We start from the raw sequence: 25268 nt of genomic DNA, 5'->3' as shown, positions 1-25268 counted from the left end.
TGTACATGTGGTATGTACTTGTGTTTGGCGAGGGGTTGGGAGGCTTGTCAGTTTTTCCTTACAGAAGGTCTGTATTCAATGGTAAATATAGCAAGCCTTTATAGATTTAAATGAAGATTATTTATGTAAAGAGCCCTAAGACCATCCGCACCGGGTGCTAAGTTAGCCCGGATTAGGGCACTTAGTTCGACCCCGCACCCACATCGGGTTGGATCAGCCGGGGATCAACTTAGCCCGGAGCTCCGTTTGGAGCTAGTGGGGTCTAAATGTAGACCCCACTAATCCTGGGACTAATCCCAAAATGAATATGCATCATGCTTTTTAGCATGAACTTTATGTGTTTAGGTGCCAAACACATAACATATAGGCACCTAAAAACATAACCTCTAACAGCCTCGGACCCGCTAATCCCCACCCATGCAGATGGCCAATCGGATTATCCTATTCCAATCGTAATCCGAGCTAGTTAGCCCAGGCTAATCTAGCCACGGATGCGGATGCTCTAAGGAGGGCACAGGGGTGGACAATCCCTTACATAATCTGTAAATCTGCCTTAAACAGCGGGTTTACAGAGAAAAGGGTGGATTCTCTTAGCAGGCCGGGCCACCATAGGCAATAGGAACTGCATAAAGCAAAAACATTGCTGAAAAACTCAAACAGAGAGAAATGGGCTGTGAAGGATAGACCACTGCAAGTAGCTCCCCCCCCCCCCCCCCCCCCCGCACAGGCAGAAAGACTGGGAGGAGAATGATTTGGCTGATTGGGGAAAAAATTGTCAACTGGGACAGTTTATCAGGGGGAGAAAATGTGAGGGCAATGTGGTGTGTTACCAACAGTGCAACTTCAGAAAGAGAATTTGCATGAAAACTTAACACAAGTCCCTCCCATATTTTTATTTGCGCCTCCAAATGAGAGGCTTAGCTAAGCTCAATTTTCATGGGAGCAGCATCCTCAATGGATGCCAGAGGTGGTGATTGAAGTCTGTGACATGGCCAACTGAGCCCGGTCCGCTTCACCATCCCCCAATTGACCTCTGGATGGACCAGGGAAGCCAAAATGATAAAAGGCTTAGATTTTCCAGGTTTGTGAAGCTTGATGGGTACCGAGAAGAGATCCTTGAGTAATTTGGTGCACCCTGGCTTTGCAGTCCTGGAAGACAGGTGTACACCTGACTGTATGGTTGTTGGTATCACATTTGGAAAAGTGTGCGCCCACAGGCACACACTTTGGCGCCAAAATGTGGTACCTTTGGCAGGGGGCGCGCCACGGCGCCATTCTAGTGTGTTTTTGAGAGAAAAGAGATGATATTTTTTTTTAACAAGATCATTCTAATTAGGTACATACAACAAAAGGGATAAGAAATATTAGTGAATGAGTTTAAGAGACCCAGGAATCTTGTGATCCCAGTTGGATTCATCAGCTTTGTTGTCTTCAATTGAATTGATGTTGTTCATGCTGTTACTCAGTAAGTTGGCTTTTGCTCTGCGGAATTTGGGAAGTTGTTTTTGATGTGGAAGAATAGGAGTTGAGGTCTATGGGACCAAGTTCTATAGAGGATGTGGTAATCTCAACAACTAGGGACAATGAGTTGCAATGTGTGTTTGTGGGGTGGATGGGGTGCAACCATTTTTCAGGTTGATTCAATTGGGTAATGGGTATTGAAATTGAAGAGTTTTTATACATGGAAAGCAGACAACTGATAAGTGGGTTGAAGGTTGAATGGGTGGTGTGTAGTTGTCCAAGCGCAGAAGTGGTAGCAGCCTGGGGTTGGGTCCACCAGGATTCAAACACCGGACTTGTCACTCTCTTGAAAGTTATTATACATACTATGTAGTCGCAGGGGAGACAGCGAACTTCTGTGGATGATGGTTACTGCTAGGCCATCTGGACCCCAAGGGTGCCCATACTTGGCCACCTGTTTGCAGTTGGTACCAAGCTGATGCATAAAACTGTGAAACTCCATAAAATATTATGTGTCCTATGGGAGTTGATGTCAGGCGCGGTGATGCCAAGAGGACAAATACTCTTCTAGCTACGCCGACAACAGAGCACGGTGCGGTAGCGCGCGCAGCAAATGCGCGGTAGAAGTGCGAAATAGCTTAGGAAAAGCTGTTTCTAATGAACCCAAAAAAGGGGTTAACGGAGGGGCCAGGGGCGCCTGGGGTGGTTTAGTGCCCTCCGCAGTTCTTACAGGGCCTGCGCACGAGATGCGCAGGGGTGTTTGTAGCCTGTGACATCTGGGGCCCTTAACAAGGGGTTATTTGTGCGATAGATCGCTCCCAGGAGATATATAGGGATAAAGATCCCGGTAGAAAGGAAAAAACACAGACTTACTTGAAGAAGGAAGTCTGCGGCAAAAAACACAATCAATCTGATAGAAACCAAAGTCAAGGCAAAGTCAGGCTGGCGTACTGGTCGGTGAGACAAGTGGCGAGTCTGGCGAGGCGTTGAGCTGGTTATTAAAAGGTATCTGAGGGGCCTTCCTTCGCCCAAAAGGCCCTCAATTATATATTTGAGCTACAACCGGTAGGGTTGTAGCTCTCATTGCAAATGCTTCCTTGGTTTCTCGGCCGGAGGAACGCTGTGGTGGTCAAACTGGTGCAGGGCCTCAAGATCAAGATTTCAAGATTTTAGATCACTCATCAGAAAATCCTCAAGAGAAGAATTATCCAGCCTCTCAAGACCCTTCAGCCTCAAGATCCCTCAAGATGATCCCCTCCCTCACTTTCTCACTTCCTCAAGATTCTAAATCCCTCCCAGATTCTTTCTTTTCCTTTCTTGGCCCTAACACATGTGTCATGTGGGTTTTGTTTTGTTTCTTTTGTCTTGTTTTGTTTTCTTTTTAGATTCTTTATTATTTGATTGTGTGTTTCTTTTCTTCCTTATTATCATTGTGTTGCTTTATCTTTGATTGTTGTGGTGTTTTCTTCTCTTTCTTCTTTTTCCCTCTTTTCCTGTTTGATGTTTGTAGTTAGGGGTGTATGATGACCTGTCCACAACATGTCACAGTCCCCAGAGTCTGAGTTCAGCTTGAACTCAGATGATGGGGCGGCATGGACTTTGTCTGAACCCTTTTCTTTTGGCTTTTCAGATCATCCATCCAGAATCTTAATTTTATTGATCCCTCTCTGAGTCTGTGTGTCTTCTGAGTTCAAACTCTCAGCACCTTGAGTCCCATTTTCCCCGAATCCCTTCTTTAGATCACACCTCCCGGCCCTTTCTCGCCAGACTTCTTTCTTTTCCAGATCATCCAACAACAAACCACCGCCAACAAGAATCTACTCCTGTTGTCTCCCAAAAAATCCCCCTACAACTTCCGCTATCCTTGATTCCTCATCTCTTTTCCGGACCACCGCGAAGGCAGCGCACAGCACACTCCCTTCCAGTAACTGCCAACGGCCCAGCACCGGTCGGAGTTCCACAATGTGTGCTTCTGACAAGAGTGACGGGAGTGAAGGGGGATTCTACTAGTCCCTTCGCTCCCGTTCATTTTTATTTGTCATGTGATCTTTTTGCTATTCCTTGGCTAGAGGAATAGCGTGGTTTGTGTTTAATCATTGGTCGGGGAAGGAGGAGTAGTATAGTTCTGTTTCTCTCCTCCCCAGCTGAAGTCTTTCTATTTCTCAGGGAGACTACTCTTGGTTTAGTAGTCTCTTGAGAGTGTATGGCAACCAGTTCTCTTGGCTTGAGAATGGGTTTGAACTATTGTGCTTTCTCCTGCCGATTCTGCGGCCGGAGCTATTTATTCCTACTCGTCTAAGGGATTTTGTTATTATATATATATATAACTATTTGTTGTTTTTATTCTATGCACGGCGCTCCGCGCCGCAGCTAAGACTTTCCAAGAAAGAAGTTCATTTTGTACGCGGCGCTCTGCGCCGCTATTAGTACATACATTTTTTGGTAATGTTACAATAGTTAGCCGGGCTCTAACCTATTATAGTAGCCCGGCTGACAGTTGAACCCATGTCAAGTGTACTAACCACTGTACTAAGGACACTTGGATATGAATGGCTGCAGTTGGGTGAATGAAAATCCACTGGTGCCACATGAAGATCCCTAATTGAGGGTAAGACCTGTAAATTACAGGTCATGAATGAGTGACACCAGCAGGTATGAGAAAGCTAAGAGTAGCAGAACCACAACCTGACAAAAACATCTATCCGCATCCTGTGTGACAGTACAGCAACACCTGTCATCAGGCAGAAGGATAGGATATCAACTGCAGCCATGGGAACTCAGATCAACGGTGAAACTGATACTTTACAGGTATCAGTATTAAGCGTGTATTGTATTGAAATAGATGTATTTTGGATGTATTGGTTATCAGATACAATACATGGTTTTCCAAAACTGTGTATTTGGGTGCCCAATACAATACAATACAGCATGTATCAGGGGAAATACATGCTGTATTGTATTGAAATAGATGTATTTGTGATGTATCTGATATCAGATACAATACACACTTTTCCAAAACTATGTATCGCCAATACAGATACAAATAAATGTATCGTATCAGTTTCACCGTTGCTCAGATGGTGTATATATTTAGATTAGGTTTAGCTTTGGTTGTATTTAGTTTACCTACGCTAAAGCCTGTATATACCCTTTCTTCACTCATCTAGTCGTATATTTCTCACCTCAATAGGTGAATAAGTCCTCCTCTTTTTTCTCTCTCCGTGTCCCTCGCACCTCAAGATCTTGTCGTGTGCTCACTGCGGTCCACTGGCGTGTCATAGGTTTGCTTTTCTTTCATTTCTTACTTGTTCCGCTGTCTGTCTCTTCTTTCTTGCCATGCAATCAAACACTCATCTAGTTGTATCTTTCTCACCTCAATAGGTAATGAGTCCTCTTTTCTCTCTCTCCATGTGACTCGCATCTCAAGATCTTTTCGTGTGCTCACTGCGGTCCACTGGCGTGTCATATCCTGCACCCAGGAAACAAATGACAGAGAGAAGGGGTGAGAGATTATCATTATGTGCAAGACAAAGACTCTCTCGAAGCACACAAAGAAGAGACCATTATTTACGGTTGGTTAAGATCGGGGGGTAAAATGGAGAGGACGACAATCAGGACATAAGAGTATATATATACATATAAGTAGTAGACGAGCATAGGAGACAAGAGGGAAGAAGTGTGTGTCGGGGAAGACAAGATAGCAGCCATCGAGGCGCGCGAGATAGACAAGAGGGATCCTGCTGTGAGCGAGAGGGCGTCATATCGTTGGGGACCGAGCGAGAGAGAGATAGGGGGGACCGGCCAGGCCGCGGATCACGCGTCGGGGATCGAGGCCTTCAACGCGGCGAGCAAAGCCTCGGCCTCGCGCTGCAACGGGTCCTTCTTCCTCGCCCGACATGCGTCCGACGGAGGGAGCCGGTGCCATTGGTGGCCGAACGCGGGGGTCGCGGCGGGCGGTGCACTGTGAGGCTGGTCCAGGTAGACTAAGGATCGCGCTTTCTCGGCAAGCAGGGCGGGTGCGGCGTGTGGGTCGGGCCAGCTGAGATGGTCGTCGCCCTCGCTGAGAGGGAGGTTGATCGATTGGCCGCCGGCGGGGGTGTTGAGCTCTTCGACTTCTATCTCCATCTCTAACGACTGCGTGTCTTCCCCACTCCCGTCGCGCTCCTCCTCATCCTCACCATCTTCTCCGTCCTCATACACCTTACCGTCGTCGTCGTCCTCGTCTTCAGAGGAAGAAGAAGAGGAAGGGTGCCACACGGGCTCGTCGCCTTCGCCAACGATGGCGCGCAAGTCGAGCGCGACGAACGGCTGGACGATCGTGACCAAGCGTGCGGCCTCCTCGGCGCCCAGCCCGTCCAAGAGGCTCCTAGTCGATGAGGTCGGGTCCGTGCCTGGGACGCAGTAGCAGCTCCAGGGATTGGCGGCGCTGTTGAGCAGCTTGAGCGCCTGGACGAGGATCGGATGGAGCGCGCGGAGCAGGCGATGGTCGGGGGAGGAGGCGGGGATGAGGGAGTGGGCTGCGAACTCGAGGATCTTGAGGTAAGTGGCCAGCAGCTGGTCGGAGATCTCCGGGGGGAGATGGGGCTGGAGGAGGAGGAAGAGTGTTCCGTAGGCGGGCAGCGCGCGGGACAGGGGGAGAGGCTGGGCGAGCTGGATGTCCAGGGCGGCTTGGAAGTCGGCCAGGAAGGCGGGCGTGAATTGGGCGAAGACGGCCTGCTGGCCGAGCTCGACGAGCGAGGGCACGAAGGTCCTGAGGATCTTCAGCAGCACGTGCAGCGACGCGTGGCCGCCCGCGTACTTCTGCTGCTTCTCTTCCTCAGCCACCCCCTGATCCGCACTGCCGGTCCAGATGTCCTGGATGGCCGTGGTGAGGTGCTGGTAGACGAGCAGGAGACTCTGGAGGTGTTTCTGGGTGACCTGCAAGCAGTGCACAAAACAGAAAGGAGGTGGTCAGTCGAGCGGAAGGGGGTGGTGCTAGGGAGTGTGTTGGATATGTACCTGGTGGAGAAGATAGGCTGAATTGATGGAGTTGGATTTCTGAAGCTCGGTTACGATATCTCTGACGGCGACGAGATGGGCGGGGTGCTGGAGTGGGTCGTGGAGTAGGAGGGCGGCGAGAGGGTCTCCGGTGCTACTGTTAGCCTGGAAGGAGAGGGGCAGTAATCTGGAGGCCAGCTTGGCGATACAGATGGTGAAGTTTCTAGTGATGGCAGGGCTGTTAGATTGGTGCAAGTGTTCGGTGAAGATGGGCAGGAAGAGCTGGTGGAAGTGGTGGCTGAGGGTGTTTCTGGGTGGCTGGTGGGGTGCGATGGGGTCTGCGAAGGTGAGGATGCGCTTGATGAGGAGGAGGATGAAGAGTGGGTTGGCGTGGAGCTGGCTGGCAGTGGCGGGCTGCTGCTGCTGGCCGGCCTGGGCGAAGAGAGTGAGGAGGGTGGCGAGCATCGTCGGCGATGGCCGGTAGACGATCTCGGTGAACTTCTCGAGGCCGGCGACGGACTCCGGCTGGGCGAAGATGGCCTGGAGCCTGGCGAGGTCGGCGTGCATGGTGACTGGGATGGGGGCTGCTGGAGGGTGGGGGCTGCACTTTTATGTGCCGCCCGGTGTTGATATGAAAGGGTGATAATCAGAGAACAGTCTGAGCAGCCTAACCTTCGCTGAGCCATCTACAAAGACAACGGGATCTCGTCAGTCTGCGCTGCATGGGTGGGTGGGCTGCATTGATTTGTGGTGCTCCCGGTAGTACCATAAATACTTCCGGTGATATCAGGATGCCCGGGCTAAAAGGGCGTGCTGGCCCAGCGTCGCCATGGGGCCGAGCATCTACCCCAGTCTCGGATGAGAGCACTCTCTCTGTAAGGAGAGCCTCTCCCTCCAGGACCATCCCTCCAGCGGAACACGCCCATGAAGTGCTTCCACCCACTGCAGCACCCAAACAACACCCCACTGCAACCACCTCCAAGCTTTCTAATGCACCCGCCGGGCCGCCCAGCAGCCAGCATGCACCCGCCGGATCCCACCACCGGCCTCCACCCCGCCGGCTGCTCCTCACCAGCGCGCCAGCAGCTCGAGCCCGACAGCCACTGGATACCCGCCCACAACGTATTCGCCGCCCGGGCCGCCCCGCTCCTGCTCCCGGCCCTCGACCGGCTCATCATCCGGCACACCGACCCGGCCACAACCGGCCGGCTCCCCGATCCCTCGGCCCACCCGCCGCTCAGCCCCCACGAACTCAAGACATGGCTCAAGTTCGCCCAGTCCAAACAGCCACCTCGCAGCTTGAAAGCGTGGATGATGGCCGGGGATGAGTCCCCCGGGAATGAAAAACTCATTAGCAAGTCTGAGCAGACGCACTCGAAGATCTGGCTCCCCTTCCACCTCCTGTCCCCTTCACTCCTCAAGCCAATCACGAAAGACTCCAACAACAGCAGTGCTAATCCAGCCTTGGACTTGCTCAATTTCATCCCACAAAACACTCCCTCCTCCACCCACCCATCATCCCCCTCCCCCAATCCGACCTTCCTGATCCTAAGACACCTCGAAGCCCTGCGCGACTTCCTACAACTGATCAGCCTCATAGCCGGCCTCTCACACTCCACCGTCTCCAGCACATCCTCACCAGCACTGCTGACACAGATCGTGCTCTCCAAACTGCCGCTTTTCCGACGGGTGGTTGGCGGAGACAGCCCTCCAGCCCACAAAAGCTTCCGGAACTATTGCCAGCTGCTGTTCCGCTGGGTCCCGGGCATGCTAAGCCTCGACCTCGCCGCATACGCCGGCCTGTCGCCGGCCACCGGCGTCGCGTGCGGATGTCTGCTGGCACTGCTCCTCTGCGAGTTCTACCGCGCGACGAGCGCCGCCGGCCGTGGTGCTTCCGCCCCCCTCAAACACGCCGAAGGTCTCGACCAGACCACCCACGACCGCTCTCATACTCAGCACCACTATTTGCAGAGATGGGCGGACAAACTCAAAAGCCTTCGCGCCTCCGCCATCTATTCTACTGCACTCACGCTGGTGTTGGTCTCACTCTATGTCAGTAAGACATCAAAACTCTGCTATATAGAGAGCCCGGCCGACCTAACCAACTTATTCGTACACAGGTTCCAGTGACTCGGACATGCATCGAAGCACTAGTATGGGCCAGCGGCTACTGGCCGATCCCGAACGTCTACATCACCAACGACGACCGTCCCGCGACCGACGTGGCCGAGAAGCTGCGGGCGGCCTGGCCGGGCGCCGAGCTGGTCAATCCGGCCGAGTTCTGCTACCGCACGACGCTCAGGAAGGACACCTTCGACGGCGCCGGGCTCGTCCTGTTCCTCGCGGTCATCGGGCTGCTCGCGCTCGGCTGCTGGTTCCCACTCAGGCTGCTCAACACCATCCGCGCTTCTTCTCCACAAGCCCGGCCCACCCGCGCATACAACTCGAACACCACCACCACCACCAACAAGTTGGGCAACCATGGGTCTGCGCCTTCCGGACGGTTCGCGTACTTCTGCCATCGTAAGCTCCCAGTCCCTTGTATGCCCCGCAAGAGGTTCTCTAGTGATGTTTAAATACTACATGCGGTAGCGTATAAGCAGGCCGACCGGTGGGCCCCAGCCCGAGACCTCATCAGTCGATTCGTGCTGAAGCTGGTCGTCGTGGTCCTCGCCACCGTCCCAGTGAAAGACACCTGCATCTTCATCAAGCGAGGGGCGTCCAGCCGGGCGTCCATCGACCTCTTCCGATGCCTGTTCCTGGTAACCATCCCGCTCCCGCGACTCCCATGACTGTGCTACCCATCCTTACCGCCCGTGGAAATGTTCTTCTCCTGTTATATAGGCTTCCACGTTTCTCGCGTTTTGGATCTACCAGGCGGTGTGGATGCCCTACCGATACAAATCGCTCAACTTGATCCACGACATGAACACCAAGTTCTGTCTGTTGCTCAGGTCTGCAGCCTCGCCCATATCACATCTGGCTTGTTGCTGACCATCGCCTCCTTTTATTGTGCAGCGTCGTCGGCGCGGGCTCGGCGATCATCCATTTCCAGGAACTGCTGTTTGGATCAATACTTCTGATCTGGACGACGCTTGTACGCACGCCAAACATTGAGCGCATTGCTGACGCCATCCACTGACTGGCCATTTCTCTATGTGTTCTTCCAGATGTATCTGCTCAACATCCATTACCTCGCCATACATTCCAAGAAGGTACAGCGACTCATCAGCTCCTTTAACCGAGACCTCCAGATCGACGAGAGCTTGTTTTCGGCCGATTTTGATTTCCGGAAGGAAGTGATCCGGCGAGTGTGGGACGAGAGTCTTTGTGTACTGTGAGTCTCAATGCGTGTTCCATTCTTGTGACGATATCTTACTCCGAAGGGTTTAGGATTTTGGGCATGCCCGAGTACCGGATGGCCGAAGGGAAGCGCTTGCGATGGCGGGAAGAGGTTCCGGGAGCGCCTTGTCTGGTCAATTTTGACGGAACTCATGGGGAACGACTGGTTGAGAATGTGCGACTATTCGAGGGGCTTGGTGCGGAGAGGTACGGCCGAGCTGCAGGCCAAGCGGGCCACCGGGCAGACCAAAAAGCGCTCGCAATACAGAGCGTTATCCGGAGCGAGTTCACCGGGCCCGACTGTTTCTGGAAGCCGCATAATGCGGCCGATCTCGTCGGCGTGACCACCTTCTTCGGCCGCGCCGATGTCGTCCCGTTCCCGTTCACGGTGGTCTTCAAGTACGACCAACGGCCTGCGGATCCCGTCTATATCTCCACCCCCGCCGACCTGCGCGCATTTGTTGCCCAGAACCAGAACGCCCAGGTCCAGATGCGGCGAAAGGTGCGTCTGGTCTTACGCGCACTAGAAAATAAAATAGTCTTTGCCCCGATCTCGGTGCCCTGGGAGGCTGTCCAAGCTACCTCGAAGGATAGACGATGGCCACGGTGGCTCCAGGGCGCGCGCTCGGACGTCCAGTTCCGTAGCGGAGTGCTGAGGATCCATCGGAACTGCCAGAACAAATGGCAAGGATACAACTACAACTCCGGGTTCCAGGTCTCGATCGAGTACAAGGATGGCCAATCGACCAAAGCCAATGGTACCACGATCTCCCGGATCCGGCATACCCGGCTACCGCGCTCCTTAGGGTTGAGGGACGACTTCAAAGTCACGCCGACGTTGGCCAAGCTCTTCCAAGATAACCACTCGATCATCTCGACCACGCTGGACAAAGTGGACCGGGCACTCCGCTCCCATCGCGCTCATTTCGCCCGCCAAGCTGCGTGGAAGCAGGACAAGATGTCCTTCGCGTTCCTCGAGCTCTTTGCAGCTGTCCACGACCAAAGTCTCCTCTCGCCCACTCAGACATGCAGATCCAGGTTAGAGTCCTTTCTGGGGCGGAATGAGACTGACCAACAGCTCAGACTTCTTCCTCAGATCTGTCGAGGGTCGTTACACGTGATGGAAGAAAGGATGGAGAAAATCAACCAAAGCCCACTCCACCAATGGTGGTTCGTAGTCTTCGACGACATGTGAGTTTTGTCTCTCCATCCAATTGTGAGACAACTGTTGTTCGAGAGTCCTGTGACCATGCTAATAAGAAGAAATCCCGAAAATAAACAAACGATTTGAATGTGTGTACAGATACCGCAGGAATTGTGAGATGTTGACCAAATTGGGCGCCAGAGCGGAGGATTTCTCGCCCCATCACCGTGGAAGCGTCTGTTATACGCCGATGGCCAGGGGCGGGCTGGAGCGGTTCCTGAGCGAGCGGAATCTGCTCGAGCCTGACTGGACGCAGGGCGGGGCGCCGGACAGGGCCGCGAAGGGCTCGCGCCGGGCGGTGTTCCATCCCGGGTTCCTGAACCGGATATACTTCCACCTCGACTTGTTTATGTTCAAGGAGCGCGACGCAGGCCTTCCCGACGCCATGGGAAACACTCAGGAGGCCTGGCTGCCACGGAGCACCCTCTACCACGGCGTGTACGAGGACGGGCAGAAGCCTGATGGTGGACGCGACGTTCTGGCGAGGCTCGGAGAGAGGCTCAAGACGTGGCTGATGCTGGACGCGCCCTTGCTTGGCGCAGCACAAGCACAGGAAAGCTGTGATGATGATGATGATGGCAACGACGACGCAGATGAGGATGTGGAGAAGTGCAAGGGGCCCGGGCGGCAGCGTGAGCTGATCAAGCTGGGGCCGCTGCGGAATGCCAGGACTCTCGACGGGTCAGCGGGCCAGGGCGTACCGATGACCAGCGACGCCGTACGGAGAGCTGCCGACGAGGCGCATGCTTACCAGCCGGCTTCCAGTAGCACTGCGTCGAGCAGTGACGACTGCTCGACTTATGTCGACTTCTCTGCCCGGGCTCCTGCCTCTTCGTCCGGCTTCACGAGCGGCTGCAGCACTCTCGATGTCGGTGTCGACCTCACTGGCTACGATATCACTGACGAGCCGGACGCCTTTACGGACGGATCTGCCAGCACTATCTATGGCTTTCATTAGCATTAAAAACAAAGGAGACTCCTGTGGTTCTTTCCTCTTGTAATGTAACTTATATGTACAACCTTAGTAACGTTTGTAGCTTTTCTCCTTTAATATTGTTCGTTTTTTGTACTTTGGGATCCGAGCCTTAATCAACTCGGCTTGGATATCCCAGGAATCAAGGAAAGGCTTCCTATTGGACTTGTATAGAAAATATGTACCCTTGCAAAACACACACACTTTGTGTGCGCCCAAGTTTTGCATCATTCAAAACCAAGAACAGGTTGTGATTTCACCGGCTGATGTGTCATCAAGAATTAGAATATTATACTTCTAGGTTTTTGTATTCATGTGACAGATCTAAAGGCTTTTTTTGGAAACAATCTATGATGATGATATATTTTAGACACGAACGGAATTTAGTAGTACTGCAACTTGCCCCTCGAGAAAAGAGAGTCAAGTTAAGTGTTGCGCTGCAGATCTGTTTTGCTAGGATCCATGATAAGCGGAGATGAATGCAATGGTGGAATCCTTGGAGACCGACGTCAATTAATGATCATGTTTGTGGCATCTGGACAATCAACGCAAAATGTACGACATGGTTTCGTCAGCATCAGGACGACTAAGACCGCCAAACGGGGAAAAAGATGGGGGGAAATGGGGATCTCGCGACGGATGTTTGGGAGACTCAACCGGTCTGGGATCGGCACAGCCGAGCCTGTCCGGGCTAAAGTTGAAAAAACAATAGGGCTATAGTGATTAGCTTCAGGTTGAATGTATTTTAGGCATCTTAAACGTTGCTCACAAGTTATAAACCATAGGAAGAGTACCATGCTAATCTTGATGGCCATCTTTCCGACTTGAACACAGTTTAAGTTCTTAATAATAATAAAACAATCCACTGAGGGCAGAGTCCAGCTTTGGTCAGTGTTGTGCAGATACGTACGGCTAGAAGACTTGAAAAAGAAAGCTGATCGGTGTCAGTGATGTGTTACTTACACGATGATTGCACGAATAAGTAACCGGTACGGAAAGAAGATTTCCCTATTTAAGCTGACTTAAGTCGAAATATGAGAACGCAAAGATACACAGTATACTTTGGCAAGGTCGACGGAAAGAAGAAGGGCCGCTGTGGATGGGTGGGATGGTCAGAGCGATGCGAAGGCTGGTTATGAGCATGGCGGATGAGGCATTTGCGCTCCATGTTGGGACTTGGGTGCCCAGTTGATGAGCACAGCGTGGTGCAGAAGCTACGTACCGGGTGATGGGCAAACAGGCCGCCTCATCCAGCGACTTCCATTTCCTGTCATGGCCACCGGCTAGCCAGAAGCGTTGGCAACAACGGCGACTGTGGCAGATGGCTCGGATCGCTTACACTACAGAAAACTGGCTGCGAAAACGTGCTATGTTGTATGTTTGGGGCTGCTCGAGATCTATTCACCACGCCGTCGCCAGGTCCGCCAGCAATGCCAAAGGGAACAATCGCCTCCTTGCTCTGTGTATGCGCACCACGGCTCACAGCTTTGTAAGATGCCCAGGCGGACGGCGTCGTTGGCGCACCATGGACACTGGTATTCGCGTCCGGGGCTGGTTGGTTGTTGGGACCCCCAAAAAACGGATCATGCCACACCAGCGAGTGCAGTCGTTTTTTAATGGCCAGTACATAGCCACAGGCAGGTCTACCATCGAGAAGATCCATATGAGTTGTGATCAGAAAATTACTTTGGATCCAGAACATACAAGGATATATTAGGGGGGTTCACAATTGAAATTTGTAAAACTTTTGGACCCATTTTATCCTGTTTATGAACATATTTTTAAATAGTTGATAAATTGCACTGATTGATCAGTCATGCACCTTTTGCTGGACATCTTGCCAAAATTTTAAAATTATGTTCATAAAGGCCTTAAATTGACCTCCAAAGTTTTAAATAATTCAATTGTGAACCCCCCTATTCTAAGAAACGTACAAATTTTAACATCCATGATCCAGCTAGAGTGATACTGCATGACGAGGGCCTCCCGGAGTGATATGGAGCTCCAAAAGCTAGATTTCCCTGCAAAAATCTAACCTTTTGGGGTCTGTATCCACAACTGCGAGGGTCCCAGATGTGACAGGAAGTGATCCACTGTTTCTGGGAGACCATGAATACTCCCTCACCAGCTTTTTGTATTTGCTTGGCCAATCCTTCATAATTGTTACATGCGTCTTACAACCAAGGGGATGTGACTTGTGATGCTGATAATTTCAACTGAAGAGTGAGCAGGTGGACATAGATCAGCACCCAGCTGGTCTAATGGGTGCAATTGTATGTTCCAACACCCTTCTATTTCCCTAAATTTGGTCTAGTAGAAGCGCAAAGTACTTCCAGATCTCTGATTGTCATCATCATTGAAAAGTTTAGCTTTGATGAATTATGTATCTTCATCAAACTATGTCAACTCTAATATGTCTGAAGAAGTTCCAAAATTCTGAACAGCTATCAACAAACAGGGAGAAACAATCATTGAAGATATTTCAGATGCCCAAAGACCAAGCTGGGTATATAAAGGCAGAAGATGGAGACTTGAAAGTTTTATGAAGGAATCAAAAACAGACAAACCTAGGCTACTGTTATCAACAGGGGGGTTTGTAAGAATTTGGATAACTTAAAGGTAGATTACTCGTAAGTTATAAATGCCAAATACAATTTTATTGATAATAAAAGAAAAAGATGTTATACCTTAAAGGCAAATATGTTCTGCTTAAAAATTTAGGGAGTTGAAAAATCGACTCCCAGGAATTAATAAATTGACTCCCAAAAGTCGTTTACGTCGCGCGGACCGTCTGCGGATGTCCCCCCTGAGTCCTCGAGACCTCGCGCGGCCCCAAAAGCATTTTGGGAGTCAATTAATTAATTCCCCTCTCGAGGATGGGAGTCGATACATTAATTTAATAAAAAATGACAGAATATACAAAAAAAAAAAATCTTGTCACTGTTGTACCCAAACACCCTAAAAAATCTACAGCAATATAAATACACTCTTTAGAGAATATTGCGAGCTTCCCGGTATTAGTAATCCTCAGGGAGACCCTGTGTAGCCGGGGGCGGATTTGGCGGATTTCCTACTAAGGCAAACCCCTGAAACCTTATCTACGGTGCTCCAAATGGCCCCAAAAGCCAAACTCTCGTACATATCAGTCCAGCTCTTTTTATATCAGCCTTATATCCAATTCCCAATTGCTACTGGATTCTACACATTGTCTCCCACTGCCCGCATTTTTGTGCACCTTGAAATTGTGCATCTCCACCACTTGTTTCCAATCAGTGATGGGTTCAACATTACTGATGTTCAGGGGAATTGTGTATCCATCCCTGAAAAATTGCAGCCACTTCTTCTTGCAATGTCTCACACTTCATTCTTGGAACACTGGGAAGAAGAGTTCTTACATCTGAAAGCTCTTGCAAAGAAAAAAAGATGAAGCTTGATTAAATCATTAGTTGGTTATATTTGTTCAACCTTATTACAGTAATTCAATACATTTTAATTCTTAGTTATTTTTTCATGTGTGCTGGTGCCTCTGAAGCTATGAGAAATGGCTAGCTGCAAAAAAAACAGGCTCTGCGCCCCCGTCCGCAAAAATAATGGTAGGCATGAGAAATGTATGAAAATTTTGGAAATCCTCTGAGGGTACGCACGAAACGTGTATGAATGGGCTCTGCAAATGTATGAATTTTTGCAATCTTCCAGAATTTTGGTGCCGCCCATTTATAGGGGGTTGCCAGGGTCCTTCCTTGTTTCCTCCCTGTTTCATACTCTGTCTTTGCTTATGTCATGCGCGCATCTACTCTTGTATCTCTCCTATCAAAGGTTGTCTCTTTCGCACCTTCTTTGCAAATCATCCTATTTTCAATCTACATACTTCTATCTACAAACGTCCCAAAGCTAGAATCTATCGAGCCCACAACCTGTGCCCTGCCCGCCACACAGTTTCTTAGTAATCAACTTGACCTCAACGGATCCCACATTCCACACTCATGATGGTTCCCGCCAGAATCTGGCTATCATTCCGGAATAACGTCGTCAGCGTTGAAACGAAGGAGCTCGAGTATGTCGATGACCTCGCACTCGCGGCGCAAAACATATTCTCGCGTTCATTGGGTGACTTCGACACGTCGGATATACTCCTCCATACCAAGGAAAACGAAGAGCCGCTTAATTCACAATCACTCCTTAGCGAATACGCTGAACCACTCTCCGATTGCGCAAACTCGAAGACTCCCCTTACAATCAAAGGCAAGCCTCCATCCCGTCCGCGTCCAAACTCTTGTGCTTGCAATCGACAGTTAAAGCTCTCGCTTTGCTCCCTCCCTGCTTGATCATTAAACATCTTGCCCTGTTGTTTGTAGTCAAACCGAACGTTACCACAGTCAAACCGAACCTTGGTAAGCCTCCATTCCGTCCGCGTCCAAACTCTCGTGCAAGCAATGCTTAATTGAAGCTATTGCTTTGCTCCCTCTCCCTGCTTGACTAATAAATAATTCTGTCCCATTCTTTGTGATCAAATCAGGTGTTGAAAAGGAGATCGTCCGCTTTTGGAAGGATCTGCCAGCGGCCCAATTGCTTGGCGAGGGCAAGGAGCAATATCTGGACCTCAAAGAATCTTATGTGCTCGGAAATCGAGAGCTTGGTCACCGCATCGTCGTGCGCCCAGTTTACAACGAGCTCCGGGAATGTTTTGATCGCAAGAGTGCCATGTCCAAATGGGTTGTTACCGGTACTCCTGGGGTTGGGAAGTCATTTTTTTCCGCTTACTACCTGTGGGTCGCTGCATGCGAGAAGAAAACTGTCGTGTGGCAGCCTTTCGAAACGGATCATGATGCTCGATCGACCTATTTGATGACATCGGACGGTGTTAGAAGAGCAGCTTATGGTAGTCCTGAGCTTGTTAACGCTCTCGAGAACTCCGAAACAGTCTACATCGTTGATGGCCAACCTCCACTCCTGCGCCCCACCTGGACTCTCCTCGTCACGTCTCCAAACTACAAAATCTACAAAGACCTTCGCAAACAAGCGTGCTCCCAGTTATTGTATATGCCACCTTGGAGCTACGAGGAATTGCGACATTGCAAAGCCGTTCTCTATGCAGATGAAGAAAAATTACCCACAACGCTCATGAACCAGCTTTTCGACTGGTGCGGTGGTGTGCCGCGATACGTTTTACAGTTTGCCTCGACTGAATACGAATCCAATAGTGGCGACGTGGAAGCTGCGGTGCAAACGGTTGTTGATATTCTGACAGATGCCATTGACAGAGGTTCATTGAATGATATTATAGAAGCGCATCAGTCCAGAAGCCGTGAGGGAGATTATTCGCATCGTGTGCTACACCTATGTAGGCACCCCAGCGGAAGCCTCAATCGGTTTCACTTGGCGTGGGCATCATCCTTAGTCGAGAACGAAATGCTCGAAAGATTCTCGCAGGAAATTCTACATCAAATGAAGCACTTCCTTCGACCCACTGATGTCGACTCCCGGAGCAATCTACGCGGAGTAATTTTCGAGGTCCACGCTCACATCATGTTGCGAGATGGCGGAAGTTTTCAAGTCCGTCGACTTTGCGAAGGCGATGCGACGAGCGGTCAGAACGTTCAGGTAGCGTTTCCCCCAGCCAAGATTCGATATTTCCGATCTTACGACGAAGTTGACCTGCGCGAAAACACGCTCTGGCGGCCGTTCAGTAACACTCTGCCATCAATCGATTCGCTGCGTGGACCAGCAAATTTTTTTCAAATGACAGTTTCCCAAACACATCCGATCAAGCATCACGACATCAGCAATGCTCTAAAACAGGTGGCAGACCAGTCCGAATCTCACCCGAGGCTATACTTCGTGGTTCCATCCGATGTTTATTGGAACTACAAATGGCAGCCATACCATACCAAAGACGGGAAACTATTCAAAGCTCAACTTGGTGATGTCGGCAAAGTAGAGCAGTGGGCTTTGATGATTCCGACGGGGACCGAGAAGCCAGCGACAGACAAAGACGAGGAAAACCATGCTGGAACAAAAAGAAAGGCTATTGAAGAGATACAATGACCACAAAACATACTACTGCAAACCCCCTTTTACCTTTGACTGCCGAGTTCTCTCTGTTAGCACCAAAGGGGATATTTGCATCATCTGAATCAACTTATATACTAGAAAATCAAAGGTTGATTCCAATATGCTACCTTAACATCAATCTTTAGGCTGATTATTGTACTGGAAACAGAAAAGATTGAATCACTGAATTTTTTAAAAAAAATGAGTATCCTGTTTTTTTGAGTGAACTATGACCAACGCTGCAACAATTACAATACATGTATCGTATAGGCTATACATTGTATTGTATTTTCATGCAGATACATTCAATTACAATAAATATGTTTTGTATTGGTTTCACCAAACCATTCCAATGATACATGTGTACAGTTTTTGGAAAAAATTATGATACAGGTACATTTATTTTGATATTTCTCCAATACAATACAGCGAAATACAATTACATGTATTGTACTTGTTGCACCATTGCTACAACCATCACAGAATCTCCTTGTCCTGTTCACTTGGACGGTTATCTTTCCTTTGGGGCTCTCTATAGACCCAGGACCAGTTCTCCAAGAACAAGATCTCTGTGAGACAAGTTCCCCAAGTGGTTGATCAGCTTTTTGACCAGCTTGGGCCTTGGCTATGTACATGGGGGTGAACTCAAAGGGATTGTTGACTCAGCGGACATGTGCGGCTTAAATGGAAGCAGCACTGGACATTGGAATCCTCAAGAGCAAGACGCTGGCAACTCAGACAGGCCCTGATTGAGAAGGGTCAGCCTTTTTGCACACCAAAAAATCCCCCCGCGCACACCAAAAAGGTGTGCAACTCTGCGCACACCACATTACTTGTGTGCATGTCTGTGCACTCCAACTTCCATGGAGCATATGTCTGTGTTAAGGGACACCAGGGACTGAACTCTGTTGTGGGTGTAGCCCGCAATAATCAATACTTTTTGCACTAGAGAGAGGAAAGAGAGATAAATAGACTATGTACAAAACCTGTGACAGGTGTCGCAGTTGAGACCTAATCTAATGTCACAACAAACTCAAGCTAGGCTGCCAAGACTCACAGGATTGCCTTGACAAGTGAATATCAAGTAGTATTTCAGTGAGGAAAAGGGAAAGGAAGAGAACCAGTAGAGTGGTGGATATGATAGGCTTAGTATAAGAACCACTAAATACAAGCATATGGTACCCAACATACAGCTAATCTACCAGTCTGTACACTCCAAGTTCCATGGATTGCATGTCTGTGCACTCCAAGTTCCATGGAGTGCAGGTCAGGTACTTCAAAGACCACATTTTTCTGGAGTTCTCAATGACCGGCCAATGCTGGTCATTGGGAGGACTCATCCCTCTCAATGGCTGGTATGGATGCAAACCTGAATCTAGACTAAACAATTTTAAATGAATATGGTTGCTGACCTGCAAAAAGGGCTAAAAAAATTGTGTATTCTAAAAAAACAGGGATGAGCCATTACATAAACATCCTTTCAGAGCGGAGGAAGAAGGCGCCGGGATCTCACACTGGCATGCTGGCAAGGCACAAACGTATCTAAGCCCTCGTCCCCGAAGCGGCCGGGGGGCACCCATTTGGCCTGGGAGAGATGCATAGCATCAAGATCTCTCCCGAAGGGAGAGGACTTATGACTAAGCAGGACATGTTGGCGTGAGAGAATTTGCAACCTTTGGTGGTAGACAATGTCGCCACCACCTGGAGAACATGGTTTTGTACTAGTTTTTTTTTCCTCCTCAGCAGTCAATGCTTGTAATTTTTCCGATCAAGCTGTGTATTCAGGATTTGGGGAATCCCTCCCCTCCATGCCCAAGAAAAATACCCAAACTTTTGGATTCTTGGCCCCTTACCGGCAAAGCCATGGGCTTTTCAAGTGCCTCTTTTTTTCTGAACCCTCTTCTTTTTTCCGACCATTCCGACTTTAATCCCGATCACTCTTCTTTTTTTCAAACATCCTCTCTCTCTCTCCACCCGTCGCATACAACCACCGGATACACCAAATCCTTCCAATCTTTTGAAAACAACTCCTCCAAATCCAACCGTCCAAAAACTAACTCCTCAAAGTATTCAAACAACAACACCTCCAATAATTCAAACATCACAGCGATGGCACGACCCACCGTAAAATTCAAACACAAGAACAAAAGACGCAGCAAACTTTCAAAGATCAATGCCATCTGTACTCTGATGGCCGAGATGAATATCACTCCGAAGCCTTTCCTCGCCGCCTTTCTGACAAACAAGAACGACAAGCTTGCTTTTCAGCGTCAATACTGGAGGACCCCAAGAGGATGGAACTCAACGGTAAAGCTTTTCAAAACCATCCAAGAATATGTTTGCGAAACAAGAAGAGGGAAGGCTCAATGGGAGCAATTTATACTGGGGGAGGTCAACCCATTTTGCCTTATATCTTCAACTCTCCTTTTTACTGACTTTGTTCCTTTGCTCACTTTTTTGATATGGAAAAACAGGCAACCCGAATTGTTGAATCCCAGAAACCCCCAAGTGGAGCTTACCCGGAGGGCGCATACCACGCAACGCAGAAAATAACCAAGCATTTGTTCACTCTGGAGTCAAAAAGGATGCGCGACCACGAGTTAGTGACAAACCACATGCCCTTTCTTTTTTGGCTGATCTACAATAAACTAGCTGGAACGCCAGGTGCCACAACCAATCTCAAAGAACAAGATGATGAGGGTGAAGATGGGACCGATCCGATCCCTGCAATGGATTTAGATGGGAACGGTGTTGATCCCAATGATGGGTTTGACATCAACGCACCCCTTGATTGTAATCAGCGTGCTTACATTGTGGGTACTTTTCTCACCTTCTTGAAGTCTTTTTTTATTTTTTTAGCCCTCTCCCCTCCTGCTAGGCATACGGCCCTGCGCACCCTCCCGCTAGGCATACGGCCCTGCTCACCCTCCCGCTAGGCATAGGGCCCTGCTCACCCTCCCGCTAGGCGTATGGCCCTGCTCAGACTCCCCACAACCCCTCCCCTCCTGCTAGGTGTACATATTCTGATGATCACCTTGTTTCCTTGAAAAAAAGGTTGCAAAAACAGTGTGCTCGATGGTTGCTTTTGTCAAAAATTGGAGAAATAATGGACACCAACTCGTGAACTCCTTGACTTTCCTGGCGTGTGGGGTCACCGACCGGGTCAACGTCTTCCTAAACTACGTTGGGCTCTCTTCGTCTTGCAAAACCGCCCATCGTGCCTTAAACAAACTCAGCAGTTGAGCTCGGCTTCAGATCTCTACAAAACTTGCTAAACCTATTGCGCCAAATCTGGGAGCCTTTCTATGTTTTGACAACCTCAACTTTGAGCAAAGGATCCACACAAAGTCTGTCGGCAACTCAAGTCACATGTTCCACGGGACATGGGGTTATGTTCACCACCCTTGCTCAAGTCTAACCTCACTGCTCCCATCATCCGATCTCACTGCCAAAAGTTATTACCACGCAAGGTTGAAGGCCAGTTCTCTTGATGTTCAGCCTCGAATGTTTCTGCCAACACCCAAGGAAGAAGTCCAGTGGGAGTTTGTAATCAAAAGCCAAATAACGTCTGCTCTTCTTGAACATCTAGCCACACCAGCCGACACATATGTATCCATCAGTACAACCCCTCCGGCCGTTGAGCAGATATCAACCAATCCCCCAGATATAACAATGCTGAAATTGATGATTGCTTCGGACAACTTGGCACAAGGCGCTGGCAAGGTTTTTGAAGCTATTGTCAAACAATCAAGAATTACAATGTCCGATTTCGCTTCTCGGGTCCAAGTCATTGATGGGGACCTTGCTACCTGTACGAACGTCAGCACTCTACAATCACAAAGGATACCAAGCCGGCACAAAGAAGAAAGTCTCATGAATGTTGTGACCATTTTGGGCGGCGCACATACATTGTGGAATATTGGCCAGGCTATCTACTCCAAACATGTTGGTGATCATACAGACTCTCGTGACTCAGGCGCATTTTGATTTCTTGATGGCTTAGGCATACCAACAAAGAATATGCTTGATAAAAAGGACTTCACTACAATGATCAAAAATATGGAAAAGATTCATTGCGCAACCTTGGTTCATTGTCTCATGTAAGTAGTGTTTGGATATCTTTTCTGATCTGTCTGTCTTGTTTTTTAAAATTGTTTATTCTATTTGCAGGGTTGTTATGGTAATCAAAGACAAACATCTCACCAAAGACCTTCAGAAAATTTCTAGCGCCAGGATTAAAGAGATTGTTGACAAAATGTACGAGCGGTGTAAGACTCATAAAGTGTTCCTGAGAACCTTTTGCTGAATGGAGAAGGGGATGATGGAGGTGCAAACTCTGCCCTTCTATACTATCAGATAACAAGACCCACCAAGGTAAGCTTGGCAAGTTTTAATGAAGTGATAGGGTTGGTTGGTTCAAGATGAGCTTGTTGATGACACTGAATAAATTGTTGTTATTGTTAATGTAAGGGTTGTTATGTAGGTTGTTTAAGTATATATATAAGGCTGAACTGTAAATGTTGGGGTGACTGTGATTGGTGAGTAATGAACTGAGGAGCTGACAACTGGGGAGGAGGGAGCTCCTTATATAGACAAAAGTGGAGCCCCAGAGGGCTTGTGGGTTAGGGTTTTGACTAATCTAGACAACAGTGTGAGGGATTTTAGCTGGTGGGAGTAGATACAAATGATGTCATAATGTGTCAGGGGTACATAAATGATGTCATAAGAATGCAGTAGGGCCACATGAAGGCTGCGTAAAGTGACAGTAGACTGCATGAGTTGACAGGTGGATGCAGGGGGTGCATAAATGAAGTCTGAGGCTGCAGAGTCAGTGTGTGATGACATCATAATATGGAAATAGAAGAGTACTTGATAATATGTAATGACTGCAGTCTGATGGGGAGATGTATGTTTGTATCCTGTGATTTGTATAAGCATAATGCTGTGATCCTTGAATTGAGGCTGGTGACAGGCTGGTGACTGGGTATGTTGAACGTGTGATGGGTGTCCAGTGTCCAAAGAAGTGTAGGTTCCAATCCAGCGGGGTTCAGGTGATGCTTTCAGTGGTGACTAGGGGTAAAATTGGCCGTAGAATCCATTTCTGAGGTCTGTTTGATGGTATCTTGAGGCGTATTGTGAGTAAATATATGTATGCGAAAAAACTTTTGATTTTTCACTTTTCCGTCTACCACAGCGGTTCTTCTTGATTGAGGCAAAATGCGCTGCCAAGCTACATACTTTGCCAAAGATTTTAAATCTGCTCTTACGACTATCTGATTTTGCCACGATTGTTGAGGGAAATGCTGCAATGAAAGCCGGAGACATTGGGCGGGTTATGAATGTTTGGAAGCGCTGGGCAGTCCTTGCCCAAGGAATCAAAAAACTGACAAACTATTCAATTCAACTTCCCCGAATGATTGTGCTTCTCAACGAGATTTTACCCCCAGGACTCGCCAAGTTAATCAAACACTCTATGTTTGTTTGCCCCAACGGTCAACCAAACCATTTTTTGGCAAAGGACCACTACCTCGAGAACCAAAACTATTGGTTGAAGCATTTCTTCAACCATACTGGCCGTGGTGCTAATATCAATCGTCTCAAGGATTTTTACTCTCCGAATGTACCGTTGGTAAGTTATTTTATTGTGTATTACACTAGTTAACAATAATTGAATACATCCATCTTCTGTTTCTCAGCTGCGTGACTTAATTTGTGACTTGCTAACCAACTGTGAGAAAGAATCAATCACCCAATCACACTACAACCACATAAATCTAGCCTTGATAAACAACTGTATGCGAATGTGCCGACAAAATGATATCTGCTCCATTACGACTAAGCTTGGCGAACATATCCCCAAAGAAATTGACGACTTTTACGCAATGGGGATTAAAAAAATGAAGAGTCTATTTATGCAGAAGGGGAAATCCCTCAACAAGCTCCGACCGCCAGCCATTAAGAAATGGTCCCAACAAATTGGGCAGGTTCAACTAGATCAAAGAGACGGCAATTCAGATGTTAGCTCAAAGGGGGATTCAGAACCAGGCGGATCAGAAAACAATCTTGAAAGCAGTGGCAGGGACAATCCTGAAAGAGGCAGTGACAGAGATGAGTAATTACCTATTCAAGCCTCGGCCTTTTATTTCTGTAAGCCTCCTTTAGCTTTTCAATCTCAATCTTATTTGCCGTCCGTTGTGTGCTTGATGCTGACTTCTTTTTTGCATCCTCTGCCTCCTTTTTTGTCTTGTTATCCGCGCGCACACGTTTGTTTTCGGCAACTTGGCTTGCGGTAGCCCTTGGCTTTTGTACCTCGACCGTTTCCAATGTTCCTTCACTGTCTCCAAGCATGGGCCCATCCAATTGTGGTAGTGCGGCGACTTTTTGGACGGATCTTGATTGTGCTGGTAATGCAGGGTTTCTTGAGCGGGCGGAGTCTTTTGGTGGGATATTTTTCTTTAAGTTTTGTATCCTTTCCATTTCATTATCGATGTGTTTCGATTAGTCATCTAGTTCCTTTAAGTATTTTTGATAGTCTGGCCCTGCTCAGAAGTTGTCAAGAGTTTTTTCTAACATATCTAACTCGCCGCCCAGCTGTTCTCCACCAATATGCTTAGCAATTTCATTCCTAGTTTTAACCGTGTCTAAATTCCTTGCAATCGCATCTGCCTCAGTGGGCCCAAAGATTTCATCCAGTGAAAAAGATCGTGGCCGCCCGTAAGTCTCCACAAAAAAATTCTTGAAGGACTCAATCAATGTATAGTAAATTTGAAGCTTGATAGGTCTGAGGTCCCGCTCTTTTGGTTTGGTAACATGTGAGCGTTTCTCTTTTGGGTTTTTGACAGGGAGCGGACCAGGTATGTCTTTTGGATTGTCTAAGATTGCGTCAAAGTTTTCATTACTAATCTGTTTCATTCGAGCCTTGACAAGTTGGGCTGACACGGGATTGCAATTTGAACATCCACAAGTTTGAAAATTCTCAGTGACCTCGCGGGCTTCTTCACGGAGATAGTTTAGATCATCGCGATCCATTGGTATGTAGCCATGCCTACAATCATATCCAATTTAATCATGAGTAAGTGTTTCAGATCAGTGAAATGTTATGCTAATGAAGTTGCCTGACAAGTTATCAATTGATAAAGCTATGCGGATGCAGACTGGTGTGATGGCGAGGGCATCTATCCGAGTGTCATTTGCTTGCTTTTCGGCCTTCTTGATTGCTTTGGGGGTGTTCAAACCAAATTTTCGCTTTGACTCAACAAA

The 25268-nt window shown here is 48.6% G+C and overlaps 4 protein-coding genes across 4 annotated transcripts; 2 read left to right on the top strand and 2 right to left on the bottom strand.

The window, feature by feature from the left end:
- Positions 1–5274: 5274 nt before the first annotated feature.
- On the bottom strand, positions 5275–7005 carry PtA15_6A63 (uncharacterized protein; the record flags this gene model as incomplete). The annotated part of the gene is made up of 3 exons (XM_053170366.1): positions 5275–5595; positions 5719–6378; positions 6460–7005. The coding sequence occupies 3 exons, from the start codon at positions 7003–7005 to the stop codon at positions 5275–5277; spliced, it is 1527 nt and encodes a 508-aa protein (XP_053020990.1).
- A 423-nt stretch (positions 7006–7428) lies between these two features.
- On the top strand, positions 7429–11942 carry PtA15_6A62 (uncharacterized protein; the record flags this gene model as incomplete). The annotated part of the gene is made up of 10 exons (XM_053170355.1): positions 7429–8490; positions 8559–8961; positions 9031–9200; positions 9283–9392; positions 9457–9535; positions 9609–9775; positions 9832–10282; positions 10349–10818; positions 10864–10971; positions 11084–11942. 10 exons carry the CDS (start codon positions 7429–7431, stop codon positions 11940–11942), a joined length of 3879 nt encoding a protein of 1292 aa, XP_053020989.1.
- Positions 11943–12466: 524 nt separating this feature from the next.
- Positions 12467–13620, bottom strand: PtA15_6A61 (uncharacterized protein; the record flags this gene model as incomplete). Its single annotated transcript, XM_053170344.1, has 5 exons — positions 12467–12648; positions 12727–12822; positions 12921–12965; positions 13034–13214; positions 13297–13620. The coding sequence occupies 5 exons, from the start codon at positions 13618–13620 to the stop codon at positions 12467–12469; spliced, it is 828 nt and encodes a 275-aa protein (XP_053020988.1).
- Positions 13621–15940: 2320 nt separating this feature from the next.
- Positions 15941–18002, top strand: PtA15_6A60 (uncharacterized protein; the record flags this gene model as incomplete). Its single annotated transcript, XM_053170333.1, has 3 exons — positions 15941–16199; positions 16313–16348; positions 16474–18002. 3 exons carry the CDS (start codon positions 15941–15943, stop codon positions 18000–18002), a joined length of 1824 nt encoding a protein of 607 aa, XP_053020987.1.
- Positions 18003–25268: the final 7266 nt, after the last annotated feature.

The sequence above is a fragment of the Puccinia triticina genome, chromosome 6A, assembly GCF_026914185.1.
Source record: "Puccinia triticina chromosome 6A, complete sequence".
Taxonomy (NCBI): domain Eukaryota; kingdom Fungi; phylum Basidiomycota; class Pucciniomycetes; order Pucciniales; family Pucciniaceae; genus Puccinia; species Puccinia triticina.
Note: the sequence above shows the minus strand (reverse complement) of the source record. Positions and strands in the feature narration are given on the sequence as shown.